We start from the raw sequence: 25,940 nt of genomic DNA, 5'->3' as shown, positions 1-25,940 counted from the left end.
CACTTCCTTTTATTTCACCTTCATGTTCAACCCAATCATTTTTTTCACATTTTGTTTCACTTGTGACCCCCACTTTTCTTTAGGTACACTGGCTTTCTTTTTTTTTTTTTTTTTTTTGTATATTGATTGTACACTGCCAGTTCACCACCCAGAACCTTCATTGGTTTGATTTCCCTTTTTTCACTAACTCTCATCCCACCCACACTTTTTGACTTTTGTATATTCTTTAGCTGATTCACAGTGCTTCTATGGACCGTTAACGGTTCAAAACAATTTGGCTTATTCAAACACAGCGATTTAGATCATTATAGGTGTTATCAAAAATAGGCTTCAGCCTCAAAGGGGTTAAACTATTGGTAATATTCACCGGTGATGTCAAGAAAAGGTTGCCAAAGAAATGCTTCAATCATCTCTAAAAACCAAACACCTATTCGTTCGCCAAACAACAGGGGCAAGTTCTAGGACTCATTATGCACGCATAGGATGGCAAGTAACAACTCAACACAACACTTAGCATGACAACTCATTCCGAATCAGTTCATCAACACAATCATGACGAGTGTTCAAGCAAGACGAAGTATTTGCCAAAATTAGAGGCATATATATGAGTCCACAAATGAGCTTAAGACTTACACCCTTAGTTCATTCCTTCTTTGCAAGTTGCACATTTGGGATTACATTCTGACCTCACCCTTTAATCATAAAACTATAAAAAGAAAATCTAACCTAACCCGGCAAATGAAAAACCCTTGGAAAAAGAAACCGTGTGTCAAAAGAAAACCAAGGGATGAGCACACACTTACCTAAGAGATAGAAAAAAAAATAAAAAAAAATTCTACATGGACTATTCCTAAGAGTATTGTCCACATAGTCCGTTCAGTCAGGGAAGAGTCCTCTACAAGTTTTTTATTTATTTATATATATAGTATATATATATATATACTATATACTATATATATATCTCTATATATCTGACTTTATCTCTCTCTATATTTGGGAATGAATTATTTTTTGTACATAAAAGGTAGTATTTAGTGACGAAATAATGTTAGTTTAACTACGAAATACATATAACTTTAGAGACAATCAACGTCGTCACTAATTAAACTAAATATTTAGTGACAAGGTAGTTTCGTCGGCATCGATAATTTTTTTAGTGACAAAATACGCTATTAGCGACAAATATTTTATACTTTTTTTGACAAACAATTTCGTCACGGGTACTAGGCATTTGGGGATGAAAAAGAATTTCGTAACTAATACAACTTGATTAGCCACGAACCGCAAAATTGTCTTTGTATACTTTTAGTGACGGTGTTTTTTTTGTCGCAAAAGGTTTTTGGTGACGAAATATGACGTTTAAGTGACAAAATAATTCGTCATTGATAATCAAATTTGTTGTAGTGTTAACCCATAGCTTATCCGCTAGATCCACTCCTAATCTTAGGGACTCGGACACTAGCTTAGCAATGGCATAACAGAAAGTGTGAACATAAACAAGCTTTTGGAAGTAACTAACTTCAACCATAAACACTTGCAAGCAAAAAACTTACAGATGGAAATTAAGGACAAAGGTGCTTAAAGGTGAATAGACAAAATATGAAAAATGTAAAGATTACAATTAGATAAGCTTCTTCTTTTCAAAAAATGACTTCAAATGCCAAACTTGGAGACCAGCCACGGACAAGCAAATAAGTAAAGATAGTACAGTAAAAGTGGCCATTTTGGAATTAGTTGCTCTGTTTAATTCTTGCATTTCTTCCTCCCTGTACAACTCACACAATAAAGGTTAGAATTTAATTATATACATGGACAGTGTAAAAACAATTTATAACATCATCTACTATGCTGGTAGCTGTATTTTCAAGTAACTAATTTCATTTGTTATACTTTATCTTACGAGATTTAATGAAATTTAAATTTTATACTGTCAATATATAGAAGCAATAGCAATGACATGAATGACATGTTTATGTTCGTACCGTTCGCGAAGATAAAACATCTCATCATGAATGGAAGTGATTATATCGAACAGCTTCTGCAGCTCAATTTCCATCACCTACATGCAAGGGTTGTTTAGTGACAAATAACTGTACTTTCCTATCAGTATCAAATTACACTTATTCAAACTGAACTCCTTTCAAAGAAATGGCGAGATTGAAAATCAATAGAGAATTAGCCGTGAAAACAGTCTACTGCATAGATGCAAGGAAAGGCTGGATAGATACTGGCTCACTTTTTCCCTCTACCTAGCCGGAAACGACCAAGTATTTGCAAATATTGATTTGACCACCAGTATTTGTTAAATAGTGGTTTGGCCATCAGTATCTGCAAATACTATCAGTATATGCAATACTGCTAATATATTGAAGAAGTTGTTTAGAGAGTGTTACGCTCTAAGTGAAATATTGGTGGAATTTTCAACTTTTTTCAAGCGAAATTCATGACCAAATTAAACACATTTCAACTTTCAAATATTCTTTTTCAACTGCTACTACAATTAGCCATTTCTTTTTCAAGAAACATATCCATTAATTAATGCTAAAAGTAGCAACATAAAGAGAGTTACACGAAAAAATGGAAGTAATTATTGCTTACTTCAATCTGGCCTTTCTTGGCAATTTTAGACCAATCTTTAGCAGCAACACCAGATTTCCAATCAAAGTCAATTGACAAGTTTAGTGGTGGCTTATGATCTGCTGCCCAAAAACAAGCCATATAGTCACCTCCCTCAGATGCTGTAAAGGCAAATGTACCAGATTCTACATGATCCATGAAGTGATAATTGTTCCCGTATGGAGAAGTGACCTGCATCAGTTCACATCGTAGCAAGTATTTTCACTAAAAAGAGTCAAAATATAAAGAAGTAAAAACACAGAAAGAAGCTAAAGAGATTCAACATATTGTATATATACATAAAACAATTTTTTTTTCAACTTAACTACAGACTGTAATTTTCCGGCAAAGGTGTGTGGCTCCGCCAGGTTCCGACATTGGCTTTACTGTAATATGCTGACAAGAAAAGACGATATTTGTTGTGCAAATTAAATAGTAAACGTGGACATTTCTGTTCAATTATCTTTCATTTGCTTGTCGAACTAGTGTGACATTAGTCTAAGTACTTAACGTAAAATTCTCAAAATAAACCAAAGATAAACAAAGAAAATGCATGCACTCATTTGAATAATTACACTTCATCATCCATACTCTATGTGACATATATTAAGGTCACACAGACAATTAGCTCAAACTCCAAATGGCATTTCACTTATTATCATAAGTTAAACTACATAAATATTTAAAAAGCAAATTTTTGATGAATGAGAGAATTTCCAGAAGTTACTAAATGAAGGGTAAAACTTGGAAGTAAAAATTACCCGAACAGTGACTTTGTGGTTATCGGGCAGAGGGTAACCGTCGTTAGGATTGACGAGAGAGTATTTGCCAACAGTCATGGCATCGTGCTTAATGTCCTCTGCTATACATTTTGACGTTCCAGATATCAACTCAAATCGCATTGCATCCACCAATGGTGATAATACTATGATAACCCAAATCAAAATTGAATCTAACATCCTTAATCTCCACATCATCATCTCTATAAACTAAAGACACAGAGCGATAGAATTTCAGAGCAAAATTGGTAATTAGGAGGTGTAAATTTCTGAGCATTAGATCTCATCGATCTATATCACAGAGACATTGGTTATGTTGCAAAGATCCTTCATTTGTTTTGAAAATATATGTTGGGTATTTCATAAGAATTCTTTAAAATATATTCAACATAAAAGTACACCTAACTGGATTAAATACTTACATATATGTGTCAGAATGCATATCCATAAATGAATAACTCAAACTCAAACATACTCTATCTATTTTGTTTAATATGATTATTATTTAGATTGACAAGTTTTTTAATTGCGACGTACTACTTCTATTCCATCAATTTATATGAAGTAGTTTGGCTCGGCACGTAATTAAAAAGAAAAGACTTTTAAAACTTGCGGTCTTAAAAGCTTGAAGGATAAAAAGATTTGTGGGGCTATAATATGACTATAAAAAAGCTTCTCATTAATGGTCAAATGGGTAAAATACAAAATTTAAGATTGATTTTCCAAATGGAGAAATATGTCAATTTTTTAAGAGCGAATTAATAAGGAAAGTGTGTCATATATACAAATTAAAACAGAGGAGTGGTATTTATAAGATTTAAAAAGAAGTGTATTGAATTTGAGATATATGTGTAATTAATGTATATAGCACGGGTACTTGTAAGTTTCTACTTTAGAAACTGATTTCACGACGGCAAATGGGGCGGGGCGGGTCGGATATGAGGCGGGTCGAAAACGGGTAATAAGAAAACGGATAAATTATTCGACCCGACCTATATCTAATACGCATAAAAAACGCGTTAACCGGGGATAATAGTACCCAAAATAAACTTCTTCTGGCATGACTATGAAACTAAACTAACACTCTGTTTGGATCATTGTTCCCCGTCGTTTTATAATGTATTGTATTGTATTGTATCGTTTTATGAATACAATGATTGGATAGATTGTATTGTTTGTTTGTTAAATAATATTTTGGTTTGACTGTATCGTACCGTACTTTAACTTATAAGTTTACTAAAATACCCTCAATATTTAAATATTAAATTTCTCAAAAATTTTGCGTAAAAAATAATTTAAAAAAAATAAAACAGAAGAAGGGAAAACACCTTAAGAAAGCAGAACAAAGGAGCGAGACAGAAGAAGGCAAAACAAAGAAGCAGAGAAAAAATAAAACAGAAGGCGTCAAAACACCTTTAACGTTGGCGGCAGAAGTTCTGAAAAAAACAAAGTAGGTAATAGGTTGAAAAATTGGAGTTAAAATAGAAAAAAAATAAAAAAAAAATAAAAGGTAAAATAAAATTGTAGAGTATTAAGTTAGGGCATAATTGGAAATAAAAATAGGAAACAATCCCACCACACCAAATTGGTTGTTTCAAAAACGGGAAATTTTCATTGTTCCGGAACAATGGATTTAACAATACAATACAACCAACTTTAATGAAACAATCAAAACAAATATTGTTTTCGGATAACAATACAGTACGATAGAATGGGGAACAACCATCCAAACGAGCTGTAAGTTCAACTATAAACACTATCCTCCTCTTATATAAAAATCTGACTATTTAAAGGTACCATTTAAATTATACGCCTCTCATTCTTCTCTGTTCTTTCCCCGAAAGCATCCCATATGACATATCGCAGAAATAAAAGAGTCAGAAAATTAGTCTGTCTGCTGCTGCTCGGAAAAAAAAGAAAAAGAAGAAAAAAAGAGAGGAAACAATTACAAATAGTGGCAAACCACTGCTTGTTTACGATGTCTCCTCTCTTCACATGTTTCACTTGGATTTACGTTCATTCTCCTTTTCCCTCAATTATAAAATTACGTAATAACATTTGAAAAGCAAAGAGCTGTTATCCAGATTCTTGCCTATAAGCTTTCTGCAAATTGTCCCTTCCTTCTGCATTATTATGTAAATTTCATCTGCTTCTCTTGTACCCGCTGCTACTAGAGTTAAACTCATTTAAAGAACTCAATTCTCCAAGAAGATAAGAAGACGGTAACAGTAATATCCCACTTTCACATTAGATTGGATCATCTGCGGAATGATCCTTTCACTATATTCTATCAATTGGGGAAACGAGTACAACACTTACAGATGAAAACGTTCAAAGCTAGGGGAACGAAAAGGATCATAGGAAACAATAAAATCAGGTTGCAGGTAAGACGGTCTATATGGCCTCCAGAGCCTGAAGAATATCAGCTTTCAAATCTTCAAAGTCTTCCACTCCAAAGCTGAATCGAACCAAGTTGTCCAAGATCCCATACTTTGCTCTGTCTGACTGGCTAAGATCCCTGTTTTCAGAATGATAAAGAAAGTTTATCCACTTATTATCCAAGTCCGATAAGGTTTCTTTAAGAATGTTTTTCCCAAGAGTCATTTGATCCAACATGCTGGACAAAGGCGGATTCAGGATTTGAACCTGATGGGTTCAACTTTTAAGGTTCTTAGCACTGAACTCGGAACTCATTGTACCTCTGAAATTATGATTTCGAATTTAATATTTGCAGAAATTTTAGTGGCTTTTACGCATATATAGATGTTCAATTTTGAAAATACTGGGTCCAGTTGAACATATTGAGTAAAGGCCTCATCCGCCTCTAACGGTGGATAGCTTATACATCCACCTAATAAAACCACATTACTGTTAGCACCTTCTAGGTATATCAATCCTTGGTGTCACATTTATTGGATGTCCAGAGTCTCCATAAACATGCTTTGTCAAGCCCCGGAAAGGGACAAAGGGAAAAGGACACTGCCAGCCATATACAGAAAATTGACATACCAGTAAGACATTATTGCTGGTTGATCCACAATGCTCTCGCAGCCTCCAAATGATGGAGCAATATAAGGAATTTTCAGAGCATCAATGAATTTTGCAGTAGTCAGCAGATCCCCATCAACCTAATTAATAATATAACCTTCTGATTAACCATCCAGAATATAGGACTTAACAAGCATAAACTTGGAATAGATTGTAAAATACCTCAAAGCTGACCACACCACCAAAACCAGTCATTTGTTTCTTTGCCAGCTGATGTTCAGGATGACTCGGCAAGCCAGGATAATAGACACATCTCACCTGCAACTCAATTTTCTTAGATATGATAGCAGTTGGAGCATGGAACAAAGAACTTTGAAGCAAAGAAAATACAAGGCAACCAACAATACATAGATGTACAGCTAAATATTTATGGTAGAGTAAACATGGAATATAAGCAAAAAAAATAAGAGGCAAGCAACTTTGAGCAATTGAGCCAAACAAAGAAAAAAACTAGTTTTAAGAAAAACTGGCAAGAAGAAATCCTTTATCAACACTGACCGGTTTTTCTTATCCTCTTTATTCATTTATCTTTATTTGCCTCTGTTCTCTTTGCAATTGTTTGTGTGTTTTGCCACGGAATGAAACCATCCAAGTTGCATTTACAGTGAAAGAGCATCATCTTGGTTAACAAATGAAGTGAAAAAGTAAATCAGAATCACCCCATCCCGCAAAAGAAATGAAGCTTTGTGATACTAGCAGCAGGATCTTAAGGTGCAAAAGAGGAGACAAACTTCCAGTTTACCCGGCGTTGCTACAACTAACAAATAAAGGAAGAAAACAGGAGACTGGAACTTCTGCAGTGACCACTTTCCATATCTTGATTATCTTTCACACACTTTAAGGTCAAATTAGCTACATACAACCTACAAAAATAGACTAAGCTGTGTGTGTATTAGGCTCCCTGTTGCAAATTATTATATCAATACAAATTAAATAGAACCTTGTTTATTTCCTCAAAGATACATTTCTCTTGAATTCTTTTATTTCTTTCCTTGAGAATTAGTTTAGGCAGTTGTATTCTGCTACAAATGTCGAATCACTGACATAATTACTGAGAGCTTAGAATACCTTTGGATGAGCCTCTAAAATTTCGGCTATCCTTTGCGCAGTTGAGTTCTGTTGCTTTATACGAAGATGCAGCGTCTTCATACCTCTGATGATCAAATACGCAGCATTCTGATACATGGGAGAAAACTGAATCAAGCTTCAATAAAATACAAGCTAAAGCTGAGCTAATACATATCTTTCATCCTTTATACACAATGCCATAATACCACGACTACTATCTAGAGTCCATTTAAAAGAAAAAAGCAATTTCCCATCCCAAGGGTTAACTCTCCTTTAAAATAGTGAGGGTTTCACGATGAATAATAAAGGGTTATCCAATTCAGAGGCACATGGAATTGAAGAATAGATTGGATAAATTTCATTTGGATCTTAATTTTGCATACCAGACAGGCCCCATATAGCATAAAATGCATGTGAAATAAGTCAAGCAAGACTTCAAGCAAGACTACTCACCGGATTGATGGCACCACCCAGGATATGATGCAGGTTACGAACTACTGAAACTAACTTTTCAGGTCCACTAATGCAACCAGCAAGAACCTGCAACAAATGCAATTGCATAGCATCAGTCTGACTAATTTTAGTTGTGCATAGTAGTTTGAATTGCTATAAACATCATTTGACGCCACCATACATCATTGTGGCCACCAATATATTTTGTTGCAGAGTGCACAACGAGGTCAGCCCCTAGAGCAAGGGCCTTTTGGTTAAGAGGAGTTGCAAACGTCCCATCTATGCAAACCAATGCTCCATTTTCATGGCAAAACTTTGATACCAGCTCAATGTCAACACATCTCAGGAATGGATTTGTTGGAGACTCGGTAAAGAAAAGAGTCACCTGTACCGGACAATGTTCCAGTCATTGGGGATATCTTCAGCTATTCCACAAATATAATTCAAAACAGTTAATGCAATAAGCAGCATACTCACTTTCTTCTGTTTTAGGACCGACTCTAGAGCTCCAATATCAGCTGGGTCAATGACTGTGGCCTGCACTCATAAAGGAAAGGAGACTATCACTACACAGCATAAAGGTGCGAACCATTTCAGACTTGGATATACAAATTATGCATTAGAAAAAGAAAAAAAAAACTATAGCCCAATGATTTAGTCAAGAGCTGTTTCTGGAGAGACTTTCATGGATTTGAATTTATTTCTACCGTTTATGTCTATGTGTAAAGCTAAGCCAACTTCTCAGATCTGAATCCAATTTTCTTCTTGTGTCAAGAAATCTTGGTATACCCTATGCTTCAAACTTCAAGAATCTTAAACATGTGGAATAGGTAAATACCGTGATTCCCATTTTAGGCAGTATTGTCTCAATAAATATCCGAGTCTTCCTGTAGCAATCTGTTGTTGTTACAATATGTCCACCAGCAGGAACTAATGCCAACAACATTACAGTACTCGCACACATTCCAGATGCCATTAACAAGGTTGATTCAGCACCCTCCAGTGCACTGTTGCAGTAGAAATAATACATTACCACTTAGCTACCAAACACAAAAGAAACGGAGAAGGGAAAGGAAAATTCTCTTAATTAACTCACCTTATCTTCTCCTCAGCAACAACAGTAGTGGGGTTTCCATAGCGCCCATATTCAAAACTTGCATGTCTTTTCTCCTGCAAAAGTATCATATATAGAAATCAAACCAAAAATTCAATTCAGCTAAACCCAAAGCAGAGGCAGATCCAGATTTGAGCTTTATGGGTTCGAGTTCGGGATTCTACCATCACACATCTGATTTATTGGCTTGAAATCAATTGTTTGTACTTATTTAGTAAATTTTTCAACACTTATAAAGGGTCCGAGCCAAAGCTACTGGATTCAGATGAACCCATATTTTACCCACTACATCAGCCCGTGCCCAAAAGATTATGTTCTTGGCATTCTCTATAAGCAAATACGATGATACACTAGTACAATATTACTTATCACAAAATAAATGATACACTACTATAATATTTCACATGAGCTGACTATTGACCAAGAACATCACTTGCCTTCACTAACTGATATGGCTCACCTTTTCTGGTGTAAACTCTTCACTGGACTTACCTAATGAACCTATTTTACAGGTCATACACCACAAAGAAGTAAAGGCACAAGAGCAAATGTAAGAATAGCAAATACCTTGAAATCAATGAGCTCAGAAGTCTTCTTGAAGAAATAAGCAGACGTATTAACCACTGGGGTAGTTATTGCATCAGTAACAATACCACGTCCTAACCTCTCACCTGTGAAAAAACAAATCAGGTTATCAAAAAACAAAAAGAATTAACAAATCAATCAACTACGCCTCAATCCCTATATCCCCACTCTTTTCCAATCTTATAAGAGCCCCTTTGAGTTAGCTAATTAAAAGTAGCTGATAACCAATAGAGTGCAAAAAGCGGGCGGATTGTGGTTTGAATCCCTCTCATGATGACTTGATTTTTTTAATGTGGTTTCTTTCTTTGTTAAAACTTCGTGTCTAGTCAAAATGCTTGAAACTGATAATAAGCATTTGTGAAAAAGAAACTGATAAGCACTCCAGCAGTATCAAGTATATATAATCAGAAATATTCAGAGTAAATCCACAAAACCAACGCATAACACGAAATAGAGACAAAATTAGACGTAAGACTTTCTAAAAATACAAAACTAGAAGGGCATTAAAAGTATACCGGCATGAATAGCAATACTTCCATCAGAACTCAAAAACGAAGAATATTTTCCGCGTGTCAACTCCTCAATCTGTACATTTCGATCATCACAAGCCGGATTTTCATTTTCCGCCACTACCGTCACCTCCTCATCAACAGGAGCAACGGCAGCGGCGGCGGCGGCGGCTGAGGCATCAACGGCCTTAGCCGCCGCCGGAGTGAAGTCAGGAGAACCGCGGTTGTTCGACCAGGAAGCCGCAACGACTTGTGCAACGCCGATGTTGCTGCAGTTCCGACGAGCTTTGACGCTCAGTTGCCGCACGAAGTTTGGCGGAAACCTAAGGATCAGAGAAGACATGCCACCGTGAATCGACGATCCGTGATTTAACGAGTTTGCCTTACCGGAGAAACGGACACCGGAGGAGTTTTTTGGAACGTCGTTGTGACGTGGAACGCCGCCGGCGGAGAAGTCGGCATCGGAACGGCATTCGAAGGATGGAAATGCCCTAGCTGCAGCTGCACAGCTTGAAACGGCCATTGGATTTGTGATGAATTTGAGGGTTAAAAGTGTGATTTCACCGGCGGCGCCCTCTGCCTTCTCTAAAGAAAATGAGAGAGCGAGATTTTAGTTCAGAGAATCTGTCACCAACTACTAATCACGCGAAAAAAGAGAAGGTATAAGATCCCAGCGAGTTGAGATTTGTCCTTTTTTATAGTAAAGGGATCTGGACGGAACCGGAAAATGCCAATTATAAGCCCTAGAATGACTCGATAGTCAATAGTCAAAGACTCAAATCATACCACATTGTTTGGAGTACTATTGAATATGTGGATTGATTCTCTACGTCTACTTTTTTTTTTTTTTTTAAATGAAGATACTTTATGTGTTAACTAGTAGGGTTACATTACATTGCCTGGTCCTTCCATTGGGAGCAGACGTAGGCATGGTAGTAGTAATATTGTTACATCCTAAAGAAGACATTAAAGAGTTTCCGAGCATAACCAAATTATTTAAGACAACAAGATTAGTGATACTGGTCCTAGTAGTACTAACACCCTCTTTGTCAGCTTGCACAGCATCTCTGAGGTAGTCTGGGATATCTGAATATAACTAACTATAGTATACGTTGGCTTGCCTAACTCCATGTTATGCCAGTTCATGTGCTACCTTGTTGCCTTCACGGAAGTTGTTGTTACGCCCCGCAATATTATGTCGGTATTACGTCTTGCAGTATTATATTACGATGATGTTACGCCTTGCAGTATTATATTACGATGATGTTACACCTTGCACTATTACATTACGATGATGTTACGCTTCGTAGTATTAAATTACGACGTTGTTGCACCCTGTAGTATTATACGTGAAGTTGTCGTAAGATAATTGACCTCAGTTCAAGGACAAGATTATTTTGAAGATTATAAACATTATGCTATTTCAAACAAGTGATGAGTAAATTCGTGAAGGTGAGAAGGTAAGCAAATCAAAGAAAATGTTTCGTCGAAATTTGACATTTTGGGATAAAATACGGCCCGAGCTAAAATATCCGGAATTTATGGATTAGTACCATACAAGGTACCACATGTCAATAATAGTAAGGTGTATAAGGTGTGTTAAAAATGAGTGTTATTTTAAATAATTTGAGATAATTCTTAATTATATGGATAAGTGATTAATTATTAGTTAATGGGAGATTAACAAGTTAATCAAATGATTAGTGAATAATTAATTCAAATATTTGGGTAAGAATAAATCTCCCAACGTGGCAGCAAGTCCTTGAGGTAAGTGTGACTCTTTGGTCTTGATAGTTAGGTGGCATATGTAGGGCAATTTTGAATAGAATAAACCCCAAAAATGGGGCCCACACCACCAAGGATTAAAAGCTTGTGCTTGGCTTGGTTACACTTATCTTTGCATTAGGATGAAAATGAATCCTTGGCCTATGGAATCAGATGAGATAAATTCATGGCAGATCCATGATTAACCTTGAGGCAAAGAGATTTTATAAGTAATGCTCATGCTCTTGACAAAGCAAAAATGATGCGTTTTGATGAGAAAAGTGGGAACTTTTATTGCACTGAGCTTGGTCGTATTGCAAGCGACTTTTATATCCAGTATACTAGTGTTGAATCTTACAATCAAATGTTGTCACGCCATATAAATGAAAGCAAGTCTGCCAAGTGACGGATTTTTTCCTACTTCGATCTACCGTTACGTGTTTCGTCACAAAAGACGTGTGTTAGAGGGATTGTCAAGAGAATCGGCTCAGGTATTAAGGCTATTCCTTCTTTTTTTTTTGGCATGATCTATACGATATGAACGAAACGAGAAAATGCACAACTTCCATAAATGACTCTATTCACAAAAGTATTAGAGGTGCCTATGTTCTTGAATTCCCGTGTATCTTATGTTGGACTTTAAGCCATTGGGCTTTAAAGTAGAAGAAGTGTGAATTGAAAATGGAGGGAAATAAAATGGAGGGAAAAATAAAAATTTGTAGAAGTGAACTTTTGTCTTGCACTTTGTCCCTCATTGGTGAGGGACAATCACATTTGTGTGTTTATATATAGAATCACTTCTTAAAGCTCTTAAAAGGAGTTGAAGATAATGAACCCTCGCGCCGTCGTCGTCGCTCGCTCGGCTCGGCTTCGGCTTTGGATTTGGATTTGTCAAATGATCGATCGACCAAATCACGGCTGAAAATACGCCAGAACCCTGCTGAAGATTCAGAGGGACTCTCTGGCCGCGGTTCTGCCGTAACCGCGGTAGAACCGCGGCAGGCAGATTCAGAGAGCCTCTCTGACCGCGGTTCTGCCGTAACCGCAGTAGAACCGCGGCAGGCAGCGTATTCTTCTGAAAATGCACCTTTTCCAGACACCTCTTCTGATAGTTGCCTATAAATTCTGAGGCAAGGCTCCATTTTCTACACACGAAAAACACTCCAAAACTTCTTTCTTTTTGAATATACTGCATCCTAATTCGCAGTCTCTCTCTCCAATTCGTAAGTGTGATTTTGCTCCGTTCTTTGAGTTCGTTGGGATCCTGCAGTTTGTATTGCCACTGTTGCAGGAAGGTTTATTCCGTTTTATCCTGGGAGGATTTAATCCATTACCTTGGCAACTTGTGAGGGGGTTAAAATTCCTTAAGGACACACAAGAAACTTGTGGACTCGGAATATTTCTGATTCTCTACTATTTTCCAGATTTCTTTAATTCTTCTAACATTTTTTCCCTCTGATTTTGTGTTTTAAACACAGTAACGCTCACATCTTATTATTCTATCATATGTTTATGGGTCTCAGAAAATACGTAAGTTGATAAAGTTTATTTCATGATATTAATCAGAGGCATAATGGTCTTATGACATACCAAGGTATTTTATTAACGTATTTCATATGCATTTCATGCATTTATACATACACATTGACCCATGACCAGACGGCGTTATATACGCATATATATGTATATTATATGTATATGGGATATGGGAAAAAGGCTACGGCGTTATATACGCACCACCACCTGATCAGCTGGTATACGTTGATGATTTTGCCCATAGTGGCCGAGATGCTATGATGGGGTGCCCACAGTGGCCGAGATGCTATGATGGGGTGCCCTCAGAGGCTTGATGATGTTATGAACACATGTACATATGCACGACATGACATTCATATGCATATGCATGACACTATAATTATTTCATGAATTACAAAGTTATCCAGACTTACAGGTTGAGTCATTTACTCTATATTTCTTTCATGTATGTTATGTACTTATTTATGTGTCTTACATACTCGGTACATTATTCGTATTGACGTCCCTTTTGCCTGGGGACGCTGCGTTTCATGCCCGCAGGTCCCGATAGACAGGTCGAGAGCCTTCCAAGTAGGCTATCAGCACAGCGGAAGATGTTGGTGCGCTCCATTTGCTTCGGAGTTGCTTGTTTGGTTAGTATGATTTAGACGTGTACTGTTTGGTATAGCGGGACTCTGTCCCGACCTTTATGAAAATTATGTATTCTTAGAGGCTTGTAGACAGACGTCATGTACGTAAAAGATTGTATGGCCTTGTCAGCCTATGTTTAGTGTACGAGTGGTTATTTTGGCCTTATAGGCCTGTATGTCTTATGTATAAGTCGGTATTACATGCTGTATTCTACTAATCTCACAGCAGCCTTTCGGCTCAGTTATCTATGATAGTATGACATGAAAAGATACGTTATGTTGGTACTCGGTTGAGTAAGGTACCGGGTGCCCGTCGCGGCCTATTGGTTTGGGTCGTGACAAAAGTGGTATTAGAGCAGTTCTGTCCTAGGGAGTCTACAAGCCGTGTCTAGTAGAGTCTTGTTTATGGGTGTGTTGTGCACCACACTTATAAACAGGAGGCTACAGGGCATTTAGGATTGTCTTTCTTCCTACTCTAGATCGTGTGGTAGAGCTCAGTTGTAAGAACTCAACTTCCTAAACTCTATCTTACTTATAGTACGACGATACCTACATCTAGAAAGACGGTTGGTAAGAGATATAGCTGTGGAAGAGTTGAGTCAGAGGAACTCAATTTTTGCATCATGCTTATGATGGATGAATATGAGGTATTCAGCAAATCATGTGTATACAAAGATGTGTAAGCTTCTTGATAAGGATCCCTAAGGCAAGAATGCCTATCCACTTTTACAAAAAAAAAGGGAAAAAGAGAATCGGAAGGTAGACATAAGCTCCGGGAAGTAACAGAAGCAAGGTGAAAAAAGGGTACGAGGTACCCGGTTAATGAAGATTATCGGTACTTCAACTCAGGCAGAGAGATATAAGCATTTTGAGTTACCTTCAATAGTAACAAAGGTATGTACAATTGGTCACACCCATTCCAGCTATGCCCTATGGGGGTTAACAGAAGTAGAATAAGAAGAGGACGGGATATCAGGATCTGGCTGGGGTTAAAGTAACTCAAAATGATGGATGGATTGTTTGCGTCAGTTGACATTTCCGAAGGATATCGCAAATGTGCTAATGGATCTCTTTATGAGACACCTAGATGGTGCACTCTAAAATAGTACAGCTAGATATGAGTACTACAAAGATAGGCACTGGAAACCTTGAAGGGATAAATATTACCTTAGTATGGCTCCTGTCCCTAGTAAAACGAGAATGCTTGGCAACTCGAACAGCCAATGGATGAAGCAAGGGGAGCTAAAAGCAAAAGAATGACATGTTAAAGTTTTCAAAAGAAAGTGACAGGCAGAAATATTAGTAGGGAAATAAGAAGAGAGATAAGGAAGCATTATGAATAAGGTGTGATACATGGATGACAACGGTAAAAAAAATGAAATGACAGTATTACAGAGTCTATAGTCAGGTGAAGGAAGGGACGAGGGGTGACAGGCCTTGAGACAACAAAAGAGTATAGGCCATAAAGTCGTATCCTTATTTCGAGAAATAAGTTTGTGACTCCAACGTGACTACCAGAAGGAAAAGTTAGATCAGAGTAATAGAAATCAGTATGGACTGGTGAACAAGACAAACTAAAAATGAATTAAGGATTGAGTGATTGGATAATAGTCAGCATCATGAGAATTTCATATTACGTTCCGGCGATAATATAATGGACAACAAAAGAAGATCCATGATGAATTCAGAGAATGGTCACCAGGGAGACGCTTCCCTAAAAGCAAGCAGTATGAGCAAAGTTAAGCTTAAGGGACTGTATGTACCAGTTACACTAAGTGTCACCATCGTGAGTGAGGAATTTTATTATCCTTGGTACAGAAAGATTACCGCAAGGTGAGTAAGGGTCATTGATGATGTGAAAGGACGCCAAAGACGAAGAGGAAAAACATCTATAGGCAGGTCGTCATAGCTCCAAGTCTTAGTACTCCCCTAAAGAGGGGAATATGGAATGATAAAGGAAGAATGCGATCAAAATGAGAAAGGGACAAGATTGCACTTATCTAAATCCTACTGATATGCTACGATTCTAGAACATTATGCAAGCACGACGTTAAGAAAAGGAAGTAAGGGTTCCTACCTGAGATGTTATGGATAAATAAGGAACCAGTGCGAGAGGTAAGTTAAGATGAAGAAAATAATCCAAAAAAGATTACGCAGAATATTGATATGAGAATGGGCCAACAAATAGTTAGTAGCTGATTCTAGAAGAGCCTAGTTATGGCTAGATAAGAAGACACAGACAAATCAACAGATCGTGCAAGATAAACATAGTGAACCCTAATGTCATTGTAATACTTGAGATATATTCAGATAGGAGTCGGGGTAGTTAAAGGTACCGTATGAACGTTACGGGAATAAAAGAGAGTGCCAATGTGGAGAGTCAAAATATCAGTTCAGAAGCAACCATTCAAGAACAAGGGCATGGAGGTAAGTAACTACGGATAATTATAGGCAAGAGAGGACATCAAAAGGTCTGTCGAATATAAGATGAAATGAGCTTACAACTTTAAAAGAGTCAGAGGATCCTCCCGAAGTACTACAACGAAAGACTAGCTGAGGAAATAAGGAAGAATGCTACAACCTAAGCATAATGACCTAAAAAGGAAATGGTCTTGTAACAACAGCCTCACAACAACATTATATGTACTTAATAAAAAGGTGGCGCCTCCCGTGGCTATTGAACGGGGAGTAAAATCAGAAGTGATATTCAAGATTATATGAGTTGTATGGAATTCCAATATGTGTGGGTACTAAGATAAGCTACGTATGCACGCAACAAGTGGCAGAATGACCAGGTGAAGTAATAGCTTACGTTGAAAAAAAAATAGCTAAGATGGAACGAAAGAAATTATTCGATCAATGATCCAGAGTTGGTTACGTTATGAACACACTTAAGGGTTTGAAGTTTTATACATGCAGCATATATAGTCGTAAAAGATTCTGGTATACGTTAAAAGAAAGAATTGAGCCCAGATCATAAATGAAGGATTAAATTGTTAAAGGATTATATCATGGATATTCCATAGCGCTCATGAAAGGGCTAAACATAATAACGAATACCATGAACCGCAGATCAGGAGATACCTTAAGCCTACATAAAGGTCGATCAAAATAAGGAGGAAACTAAAGAGTTACATCAACGTTGTAAATCATGAATCCGATTATTGGACCCAAAAGTTATAGGAATCATGATTGAGAACATAGCAGAATCACTCTTATTATTAGAGGTGCAAGAAAGATAGCACAACAACCACATTCTATGACGACTCTACGATAAAGCCAGTTAGAAAAATACCAGCCTCATAAGAATTCAGTATGGAGCTCCCACCCGATTGTCTAGGCACCAGAGGTGCAAGTATTAAGTTACGACGATGTTGCACCCTGAAGTATTGTACGTTAAATTTGTCGTAAGGTAAATGACATCAGTCCAAGTAAAAGATTATTTGGAGATTATAAGGGTTAAGCTATTTTACAAGCGATAAATAAGTGTTATGAAGGATAAAGGGGTACACGGATTAAAGAAAACAAGTTTCGTTGAAAGTGGACAAACTGGAATAAAATACGGGTCGAGCGATAATACCCGATAATTATGAACTAGTACCATGCAAGGTACCATATGACCACGGTAGTATAATATATAAAGTATATATGAAGTATTTTTAAAAATAAATAGAATTTTAAGTAACTTGTGGTAATTTTAAATTATACGGGTAATTGATTAATTACCGGATAATAGGACATTACCCAGTTAACTAATAAGTGGATAAAAAAATTAATATCCCATCCCTCACCCCACGTGGCAAGAAGCCACAAGGTTGGAAATGACTAAGTAGTCACTCTTGCCAAATGGCTTATGAGCATGACTAAGACATGACTAAGTCTTAGCAAATAAGACTTGGGATTAATTTTAGAAACTTAGTAAGCAATTCCATAGAAAGACACATTCTGTCTTTGGCTTTAACAATAGAAGCAGAAACCTATTTCCTTCCAAAACCAAACGTGATTCGTTCCAAAAAATTTCAAGGAATTCAAATGTTGTTCTTTCAAACTTAAGAAGAATCAGAAACGTTTTCCTCCAAAATCAAATGAATTCAATGTTATTCTTTCAAACTTGAGAAGAACCAGAAACGTTTTCCTCCAAAATCAAATGAATTCAATGTTATTCGTTCCAAAATTTTTAGGAACCAGAAAATATTTTCGTCCATGAATTTCTAAGGAACAAAGGCAAATTTCGTTCAATCAACGAAGGTTTTCCAACGAAATATTATACCGAATTTTCCCTACTCCAGGTATGTTAAGGCTAAGCCCTTATTTCGTTTTGCATGATCTTGTCATTACACGAGTTTGTTAATGAGCAATAAAGAAAAATTCATATCCCGAAATTTACGTATATTTTGCTAGTCTCGCAAATTACATATATTTTTCTAGTTTTGTAAGTTACCATATTCTTCTTATCGGGACTCATATTCAGTTGAGTATTTCCTTCTTCCGGTCAAGAGAGCAGAGAGTTTACATATATACACTATTAAAAGTATTTTTATTACCATCGAGCTATAATCGATGGGCAGGCCCTATTGGGCAACCTCTGATCAGATGGTAAGTTATATACCGAGCCTACTGTGGCCGAACGCATATGAGCGAGCCCAGTTGGTCGAGATACAGAACCTAGTATGGCTGAGCGCCTATAAGTGAGCCTACTACGGCAGAGCAGTTATATATATACCGAGCCTTATAGGGCCGGACAACTATTTTACTTACTATATTGAGAGAGTTGAGTCAGTATCAGCAGGTAGGCATATCTTCAGATCATCTTTGACTTCCAGTTATTATATTATCAGTTCAGGTTCAGCTTTCAGTATATTGCCTTACATACTCGGTAAATTATTTCATACGGACGTCCCTTTTCTGGGGCCGCTGCATTTCATGCGTGCAGGTTCAGACAGATAGACGGGTAGACCTCCTCATTAGGTGTTGCCCAAGTTCAGCTTGATCGGTAAGCTCCATACCCTTCGGAGTTGCCGGGTCTAGAGCTTTATGTATATCTTGTATATATATGTATATATATGTTATGAGTAGACTGTGGCCCTGTTCCGATCACATTATATCTATCAGTAGAGGCTTGTAGACATATCCTGTCGGTTAGTACAGTATGTTGGGCTTGTAGGCCCTGTACATATATTTTGTTGGCCTGTCAGTTGTAGTAATTATGACGGCCTTGCCGACCCAGCTTTATGTTGACATTAGTCAGTGTTAGTCTTCATTTAGTTTTATATTTTGCATCGCACATTATCTTGTAATGTGGCCCATAACCAAAGTATAACATTACATGTTCAGAGTCTCTTAGTCGCAAGTGGTACGCAAGGATAGATGAGGCACTAGGTGCCGGTCTCGCCCCCCGGGCTCGGGGCGTCACAAAAGTAAGTAAGGTAAAAGTAAACAACGTACGAAATACTCAAGTATAGAAGGATGAGAGTGGTCCGTACTTTAGGTAAAAGACTAGAAGCGCTGGGATTCAATATTTAGGAATGATAGCAGCGTCGTCAGTGGTATATCTTCCACCCTTTGGTTTCTAAGTATCGAAAGGTCTAATTAGAAAGTAAAAAAAGAGTTAGAGACGATGTGATGTCTCGATGTTCCAGAGAAGCATAAGGAAACCGGTCGCAAGCTAAAGTATGATAGAACGATAAGGTTTTAGAAAGACAGGAGTAAGAATAAGAAAAGGGCAAGTGAGAAGATGACGAAAATGGATAAGTCCCCGGGGTTAAGCCCGTAAAAACAAGGGAGCTGATGTCCTCGATAAGACGCGAGCCTTAGCGGTGGTGTTACGTAAGAAGTTTCAAGTTATCAGTGGTAGATGATGAATCAACATTAAAGTGAATCAACAATAAATGGATAAAAGATCAACAGTATGAGATGAGATTAGACCAGCAATCTTAAGGATAAGCAACGAGAGTAACTTGGAGTTGGCTGCAGACCTCAGTAACGATAAATTGAAGTAAGAATTATGGTATAGTATGACCTACGCTAATGCAGCAAAGTCATACGAATGGATAACCAGGTCTATGAAATAAGATATAGCTATATTCGCAAGTTCTACAAAGTACCGAGCGAAGAACTTCAGAACACCTATAGATGCCCAGAGAGGCATCCTATTAAACCTTGTATATATTTACAAAGTACGGCCTAGAGATTGGCTAAAAGCTGGAGGAAAAAGGAGAAAAGAGTCGCATAAGCACACTTAAAAGGTCAGTATCGTAGAGGTTGCATGATAGAAGGTAGCAACAGTTATGAGATTGAAAGGAATTCGATCACAAGTCATGGCGTTGGAAAGAGGCCTAAAGGGTGGAATGCCCTAGCCTTTGGATATATTCACAGAACAACTGCCTAAATGGAAAGGAGAGTATTGAGGTATTCACAAGAGCTATAAGTTATGAAAATGATAAGAGCATCAGTCAATATTCGAGCACGAATGTTCCAAAGGGGGGAATGATGTTACACCCCGCAACATTACGTCGGTATTACTCGTCTTGCAGTATTATATTACAATGATGTTACGCCTTGCAGTATTATATTACGATGATGTTACACCTTTCTGTATTACATTACGATGATGTTATTGCAGTATTAAATTACGACGATGTTGCACCCTGTAGTATTATACGTGAAATTGTCGTAAGATAATTCACCTAAGTTCAAGGAAAAGATTATTTGGAGACTATAAACATTATGCTATTTCAAATAAGTGATGAGTAAATTCGTGAAGGTGAGAAGTTAAGCAAATCAAAGACAATGAATTTCGTCGAAATTTGATATTTTGGGATAAAATATGGCCCGAACTAAAATATCCGGAATTTGTGGACTAGTACCATACAAGGTACCAAATGGCAATGATAATAAGGTGTATAAGGTGTGTTAAAAGTGAGTGTTATTTTAAATAATTTGAGATAATTCTTAATTATGTGGGTAAGTGGTTAATTATTGGTTAATGAGAGATTAACAAGTTAATCAAGTGATTAGTAAATAATTAATTCAAATATTTGGGTAAGAATAAATCTCCCAACGTGGCAACAAGTCCTTGAGGTATGTGTGACTCTTTGGTCTTGATAGTTAGGTGGCATGTGTAGGGCAATTTTGGATAGAATAAACCCCAAAAATGGGGCCCACACCACCAAGGATTAAAAGCTTGTGCTTGGCTTGGTTACACTTATCTTTGCATTAGGATGAAGATGAATCCTTGGCCTATGGAATCAGATGAGATAAATTCATGGCAGATCCATGATTAAGCTTAAGGCAAAGAGATTTTATAAGTAATGCTCATGCTCTTGAAAAAGCAAAAATGATGCGTTTCGATGAGAAAAGTGGGAACTTTTATTGCACTGAGCTTGGTCGTATTGCAAGCCGCTTTTATATCCAGTATGCTAGTGTTGAATCTTACAATCAAATGTTGTCACGCCATATGAATGAAAGCATGTCTGCCATGTGACAGATTTTTCCCTACTTCGATATGCCGTTACGTGCTTCGTCACAAAAGATGTGTGTTAGAGGGATTGTCAAGAGAATCGGCTCAGGAACTATTTCTTCTTTCTTTTGGCATGATTTATACGATATGAACAAAACGAGAAAATTCACAACTTCCATAAATGACTCTATCATAGAAGTATTAGAGGTACCTATGTTCTTGAATTCCCATGTATCTTATTATTCTATCATATGTTCATGGGTCTCAGAAAATACGTAGGTTGATAAAGTTTAATTCATGATATTAATCAGAGGCATAATGGTCTTATGACGTACCAAGAGATTTTATTAACGTATTTCATATGCATTTCATGCATTTATACATGCACATTGACCTATGATCAGACGGCGTTATATACGCGTATATATGTATATGGGATTATGGGAAAAAGGTTGGCGTTATATATGCACCACCACCTGATTAGCTGGTATACATTGATGATTTTGCTCACAGTGGCCGAGATGCTATGATGGGGTGCCCTCAGAGGCTTGATGATGTTATGAACACATGTACCTATGCACGACATGACATTCATACGCATATGCATGACACTATAATTATTTCATGAATTACAAAGTTATCCATACTTACAGGTTGAGTCATTTACTCTATATTTTTTCCATGTATGTTATGTACTTATTTATGTGCCTTACATACTCGGTACATTATTCGTACTGACGTCTCTTTTGCTTGGGGACGCTACGTTTCATGCCCGCAGGTCCCGATAGACAAGTCGAGAGCCCTCCAAGTAGGCTATCAGCACAGCGGAAGATGATGGTGCACTCCATTTTCTTCGGTGTTGCTTGTTTGGTTAGTATGATTTAGACGTGTACTGTTTGGTATGGCGGGACTCTGTCCCGACCTTTATGAAAATTATGTATTCTTAGAGGCTTGTAGACAGATGTCATGTACGTAAAAGATTGTATGGCCTTGTCGGCCTATGTTCAGTGTACGAGTGGTTATTTTGGCCTTATAGGCCTGTATGTCTTATGTATAAGTTGGTATTACATGCCGTATTCTACTTATCTCACAGCAGCCTTCCGGCTCAGTTATCTATGATAGTTTGACATGAAAAGATACGTTATGTTGGTACTCGGTTGAGTAAGGTACCGGGTGCCCATCGCGGTCTATCGGTTTGGGTCATGACAGTTGTGTAGGATGGTGGATTCCCCAACATCTTCAGCCAGTACCTGCAAGTGGTGATAAGTTCGTTATAAGGTGGAAAATTAGTAGTTTCGACTATTGATGGTATAGAGGTTGAATCCGTCTCAACTTGGAGGTTGGTCAAGTTATAAGATGCTGCTAGATTTAAGCCATAGCATAATGCCTCATGTTCCATGTAAAGTGGGGAGGGGCCATCGGTTGTTTTACTAAATCCCAAAATCCATTCTCCACTGGAGTTTCTAAAAACACCTCCTATCCTTCCTTGTTTAAACCTACCTGTAAAAGCTCCATCTATGTTTAATTTCACTTGGTGCATGGTGGGGGGCTCCCATTTGGTAGTAACTATTAGGGGTCTATCTAGCTTGCTGCAGTTGATGTTACTACAATGAAGATATTCCATGGCTCTTGAGATAACCTTGTTATTGTCTATTGAGTTGCAAAGATTGTGAAAGGTGTTTCTATTCTCATTTAGCCAAAATAGCCATTGTGTTTGTAGAGGCTATCAAGCCAATGGGTAGATTGGTTGTCAACAGTTTATGTGTTAACACCTAGTTCTTCCCATAGATGTCCGGCTATTGGGCAAGAGAGAAAAATGTGTTGTGGAGTTTCCTTAGTGTTGATACAAACTGAGCAGTTCAAGGGAGTATCAATCCCAATATGACATAGGTAGCTTTTGGTAGGTAAGCGATCATGGTAGCATTGCCATAGGATATACTTAATCTTGTTCCAAGTTTTCAGTTTTCAAAGCCATGCAAAATTCTTGCTTTGGTTTTGAGTGTTGTTAGAGGTTATAAGAGGGTACACAGATTTTTTGCTGAAAACTCCATCTATGGTGGGGGCCCATATCGGGGTATCAATGTGGTGGTAGTCATTAGTAGTTTGAAAGGAGTGAATTTCGATTAAAATGTGGGATGGGAGCTCAAAAGAGAGTTGTGACAAGGCCCATGAGTTGTTGGAGAATATGTCCGAAATTTTAAGATTTGAATCAATATATGATAGGGGACCTTGAATCATACTACGTAGGCTTTTTGATTAAGGCAGCCAGTTTGCATGCCAAAAGTCAATATTGGAACCATCTCCAATATGCGAGACAATAGCATTTTTGCAAATTGTCCAGCCTGTGAGAATGTTATTCCATATGAAGGAGTGAGATGTATTTGAGTATCGACCAGCACATTTGGAATTGATAACTGTAGCCCAAATAGCAGGGGGTGACTAAAGAATCTCCAGGTGAGGCTTGTAATAGCGGCAATGTTTTTATTAGTGGATTTTCTTATTCCTAGACGCCCAGCATGTTTTGGCTGAGAGACAGTGTGCCATTTTTTGTAGTGGATTTTTCTGGAGTTTTGGATACTGCCCCACAAGAAATCACGTTGAATTTTGTCAATTTGACGGTGAATTTTTTTAGGCAGCATCGTGTATTGCATAACATGGTTAGGGATGGCATTGAGGGTGGTTTAATTTGAACTATAGTAGCTCTTCCCGCATGTGAGAGAAATTGGGTTTTCCAACTAGTCAGCCTTTTGTTGAGGTTGTCAAGGATGAACGTGTAGTCAGTTGGCTTAGGTTTGTTAGTCGAAATTGGAAAGCCTAGGTATTTTCCAAAGCTATCACTGACTTTGATATTAAGGATGGTAGAAATGGAATTTTTCTGATTAATAGAGCAGTTCTTTGAAAAGATTATTTTAGATTTGGTGTGATTTATTTTTTGCCCTGATAATGAGCTAAAGTAATCAAGACATCGCTTGACTCTATTGGCAGATTTCTCATTGGCTGTTGCCATTAGGGTTAAATCATCCGCAAAAAATAGATGGGAGGAGGGGGGGGGGGGGGAGAGCCTGTTGGGCTAAGCTTGATAGGGTCCCAAAGAGTTAAATCAATTTGGTGATTTATAAGGATGGATAGTAGCTCAATGCAAAGGATAAAAATGTACGAGGACATAGGGTCACCTTGTCTTATCCCCCTTGATGGCTTGAAGAACTCTATTTGGGATCCATTCACAAAAACATCAATAGGGGAGGTGCTAATACAAGCCATGATAAGTTTGGTGATGCATGGTGGAAAGTTAAAGTAGTGCAGGGCTCTACAAATGAATGACCATTCGAGTCGGTCAAAGGCTTTTTCTAAAGTAATTTTAAGGAGGATTTTCCCCTTGGTGCCTTTGATTTTGTTATAGTGATGAATAATTTATTGGATGATGATGGCATCGTCAGCCGCCCGTCTTCCCATGAGGAAGCTAGATTGAAAAGGGCCAATTAGGTTATTAAGGAAGGGTTTAAGACGGTTGATAATAATTTTGGTAATGACCTTGTAAATTGTATTGCAAATCCCAATGGGTCAGAAATTTTTAAGGTCATTTGCATTAGGAAACTTGGGGATTAGATAAAGAAAAGTTGTATTGAGTTGCTCCGGGATGGTGTGGGTTGCAAAGATGGTGTGACAAAAATCAAAAACTGTATTTTTAAGAACGTGCCAATATTTCTGGTAGAAGAATGGGTGTAGCCCATTCGTGCCAGGAGTTTTTAAAGGTTTAAAGGAGAAAATATCCCTAGTGATCTCATACTTTTATAAAGTTTTGTCTAGGACTGCTAAATCAGTGTCTGAAGTGGAAATTGGGGATGCTTGAATGCCTGCCCAGTTTGATGATTCATGGCTTGTTTGATAAATGTTTTGGAAATATGTGAAGGTATGTTGAAGGATTTTATCAGGCATTAATCCAGTTTTTATGCTCATCTTTAAAAAAAGAGATACGGTTTTTCCTTCTCCGATTGAGGACATTTATATGGAAAAACTTAGTACTTGCATCCCCTTCACTAAGCCAATTAATGCGCGACCTAAGTTTCCAATAATCTTCCTCAATTTTTGAAAGGTTACTATAGTCATTAGTGAGGGTTTGTTCAAGATTCTTCAAGAAGGCACTAGTAGGATAGGTAACAGATTTTTGGATCCCACTAATCCTTGCAAGGGTTTTTTTTCTTCTTAGTAATGACATCACCAAAAGTGGTGGCAGGCCAGTTTTTAATCTTGTTAGTAAAAAGGGTGGTGGCAGTTGGTAGGTTATAGCCAGTCCAGGTATCCAGAACAATGGAATTAAAATCTGGATGATGGCACCAGTAGGTTTCAAGGCGAAAAACACGTTGAGTGTGGAACATATTA

The 25,940-nt window shown here is 37.5% G+C and overlaps 2 protein-coding genes across 2 annotated transcripts; both read right to left on the bottom strand.

Moving 5' to 3' along the window:
• Window positions 1–1,487: 1,487 nt before the first annotated feature.
• Window positions 1,488–3,801, bottom strand: LOC109213314 (transmembrane emp24 domain-containing protein p24delta9-like). Its single transcript, XM_019377097.1, has 4 exons — window positions 3,378–3,801; window positions 2,599–2,808; window positions 1,983–2,059; window positions 1,488–1,766 (listed from the first exon to the last, which is right to left on the bottom strand). The coding sequence occupies exons 1-4, from the start codon at window positions 3,594–3,596 to the stop codon at window positions 1,622–1,624; spliced, it is 651 nt and encodes a 216-aa protein (XP_019232642.1). The 5' UTR covers window positions 3,597–3,801; the 3' UTR covers window positions 1,488–1,621.
• A 1,765-nt stretch (window positions 3,802–5,566) lies between these two features.
• On the bottom strand, window positions 5,567–10,911 carry LOC109213315 (cystathionine gamma-synthase 1, chloroplastic-like). The gene is made up of 11 exons (XM_019377098.1): window positions 10,179–10,911; window positions 9,646–9,749; window positions 9,061–9,134; window positions 8,803–8,971; window positions 8,442–8,501; window positions 8,146–8,349; window positions 7,965–8,051; window positions 7,512–7,619; window positions 6,606–6,701; window positions 6,405–6,523; window positions 5,567–5,913 (listed from the first exon to the last, which is right to left on the bottom strand). Exons 1-11 carry the CDS (start codon window positions 10,693–10,695, stop codon window positions 5,790–5,792), a joined length of 1,662 nt encoding a protein of 553 aa, XP_019232643.1. The 5' UTR covers window positions 10,696–10,911; the 3' UTR covers window positions 5,567–5,789.
• Between the last annotated feature and the right edge of the window lie 15,029 nt (window positions 10,912–25,940).

The sequence above is a fragment of the Nicotiana attenuata genome, unplaced genomic scaffold, assembly GCF_001879085.1.
Source record: "Nicotiana attenuata strain UT unplaced genomic scaffold, NIATTr2, whole genome shotgun sequence".
Classification (NCBI taxonomy): domain Eukaryota; kingdom Viridiplantae; phylum Streptophyta; class Magnoliopsida; order Solanales; family Solanaceae; genus Nicotiana; species Nicotiana attenuata.
This window is presented reverse-complemented; position numbering and strand designations above follow the sequence as displayed.

Bases quoted from the DNA above. Each gene is read 5' to 3' on its own strand.
- LOC109213314 (XM_019377097.1), bottom strand. From the start codon at position 3,596: ATGATGATGTGGAGATTAAGGATGTTAGATTCAATTTTGATTTGGGTT. The intron at 2,060-2,598 runs GTAAGCAATAAT...CCTTGCATGTAG, and splicing joins CCAAGAAAGGCCAGATTGAA to GTGATGGAAATTGAGCTGCA. The intron at 1,767-1,982 runs GTACGAACATAA...TGAGTTGTACAG, and splicing joins ATGTTTTATCTTCGCGAACG to GGAGGAAGAAATGCAAGAAT.
- LOC109213315 (XM_019377098.1), bottom strand. From the start codon at position 10,695: ATGGCCGTTTCAAGCTGTGCAGCTGCAGCTAGGGCATTTCCATCCTTC. The intron at 9,135-9,645 runs GTATTTGCTATT...ATACTTTTGCAG, and splicing joins CTGAGCTCATTGATTTCAAG to GAGAAAAGACATGCAAGTTT. The intron at 8,052-8,145 runs GTATGGTGGCGT...CATTTGTTGCAG, and splicing joins ATATTGGTGGCCACAATGAT to GTTCTTGCTGGTTGCATTAG.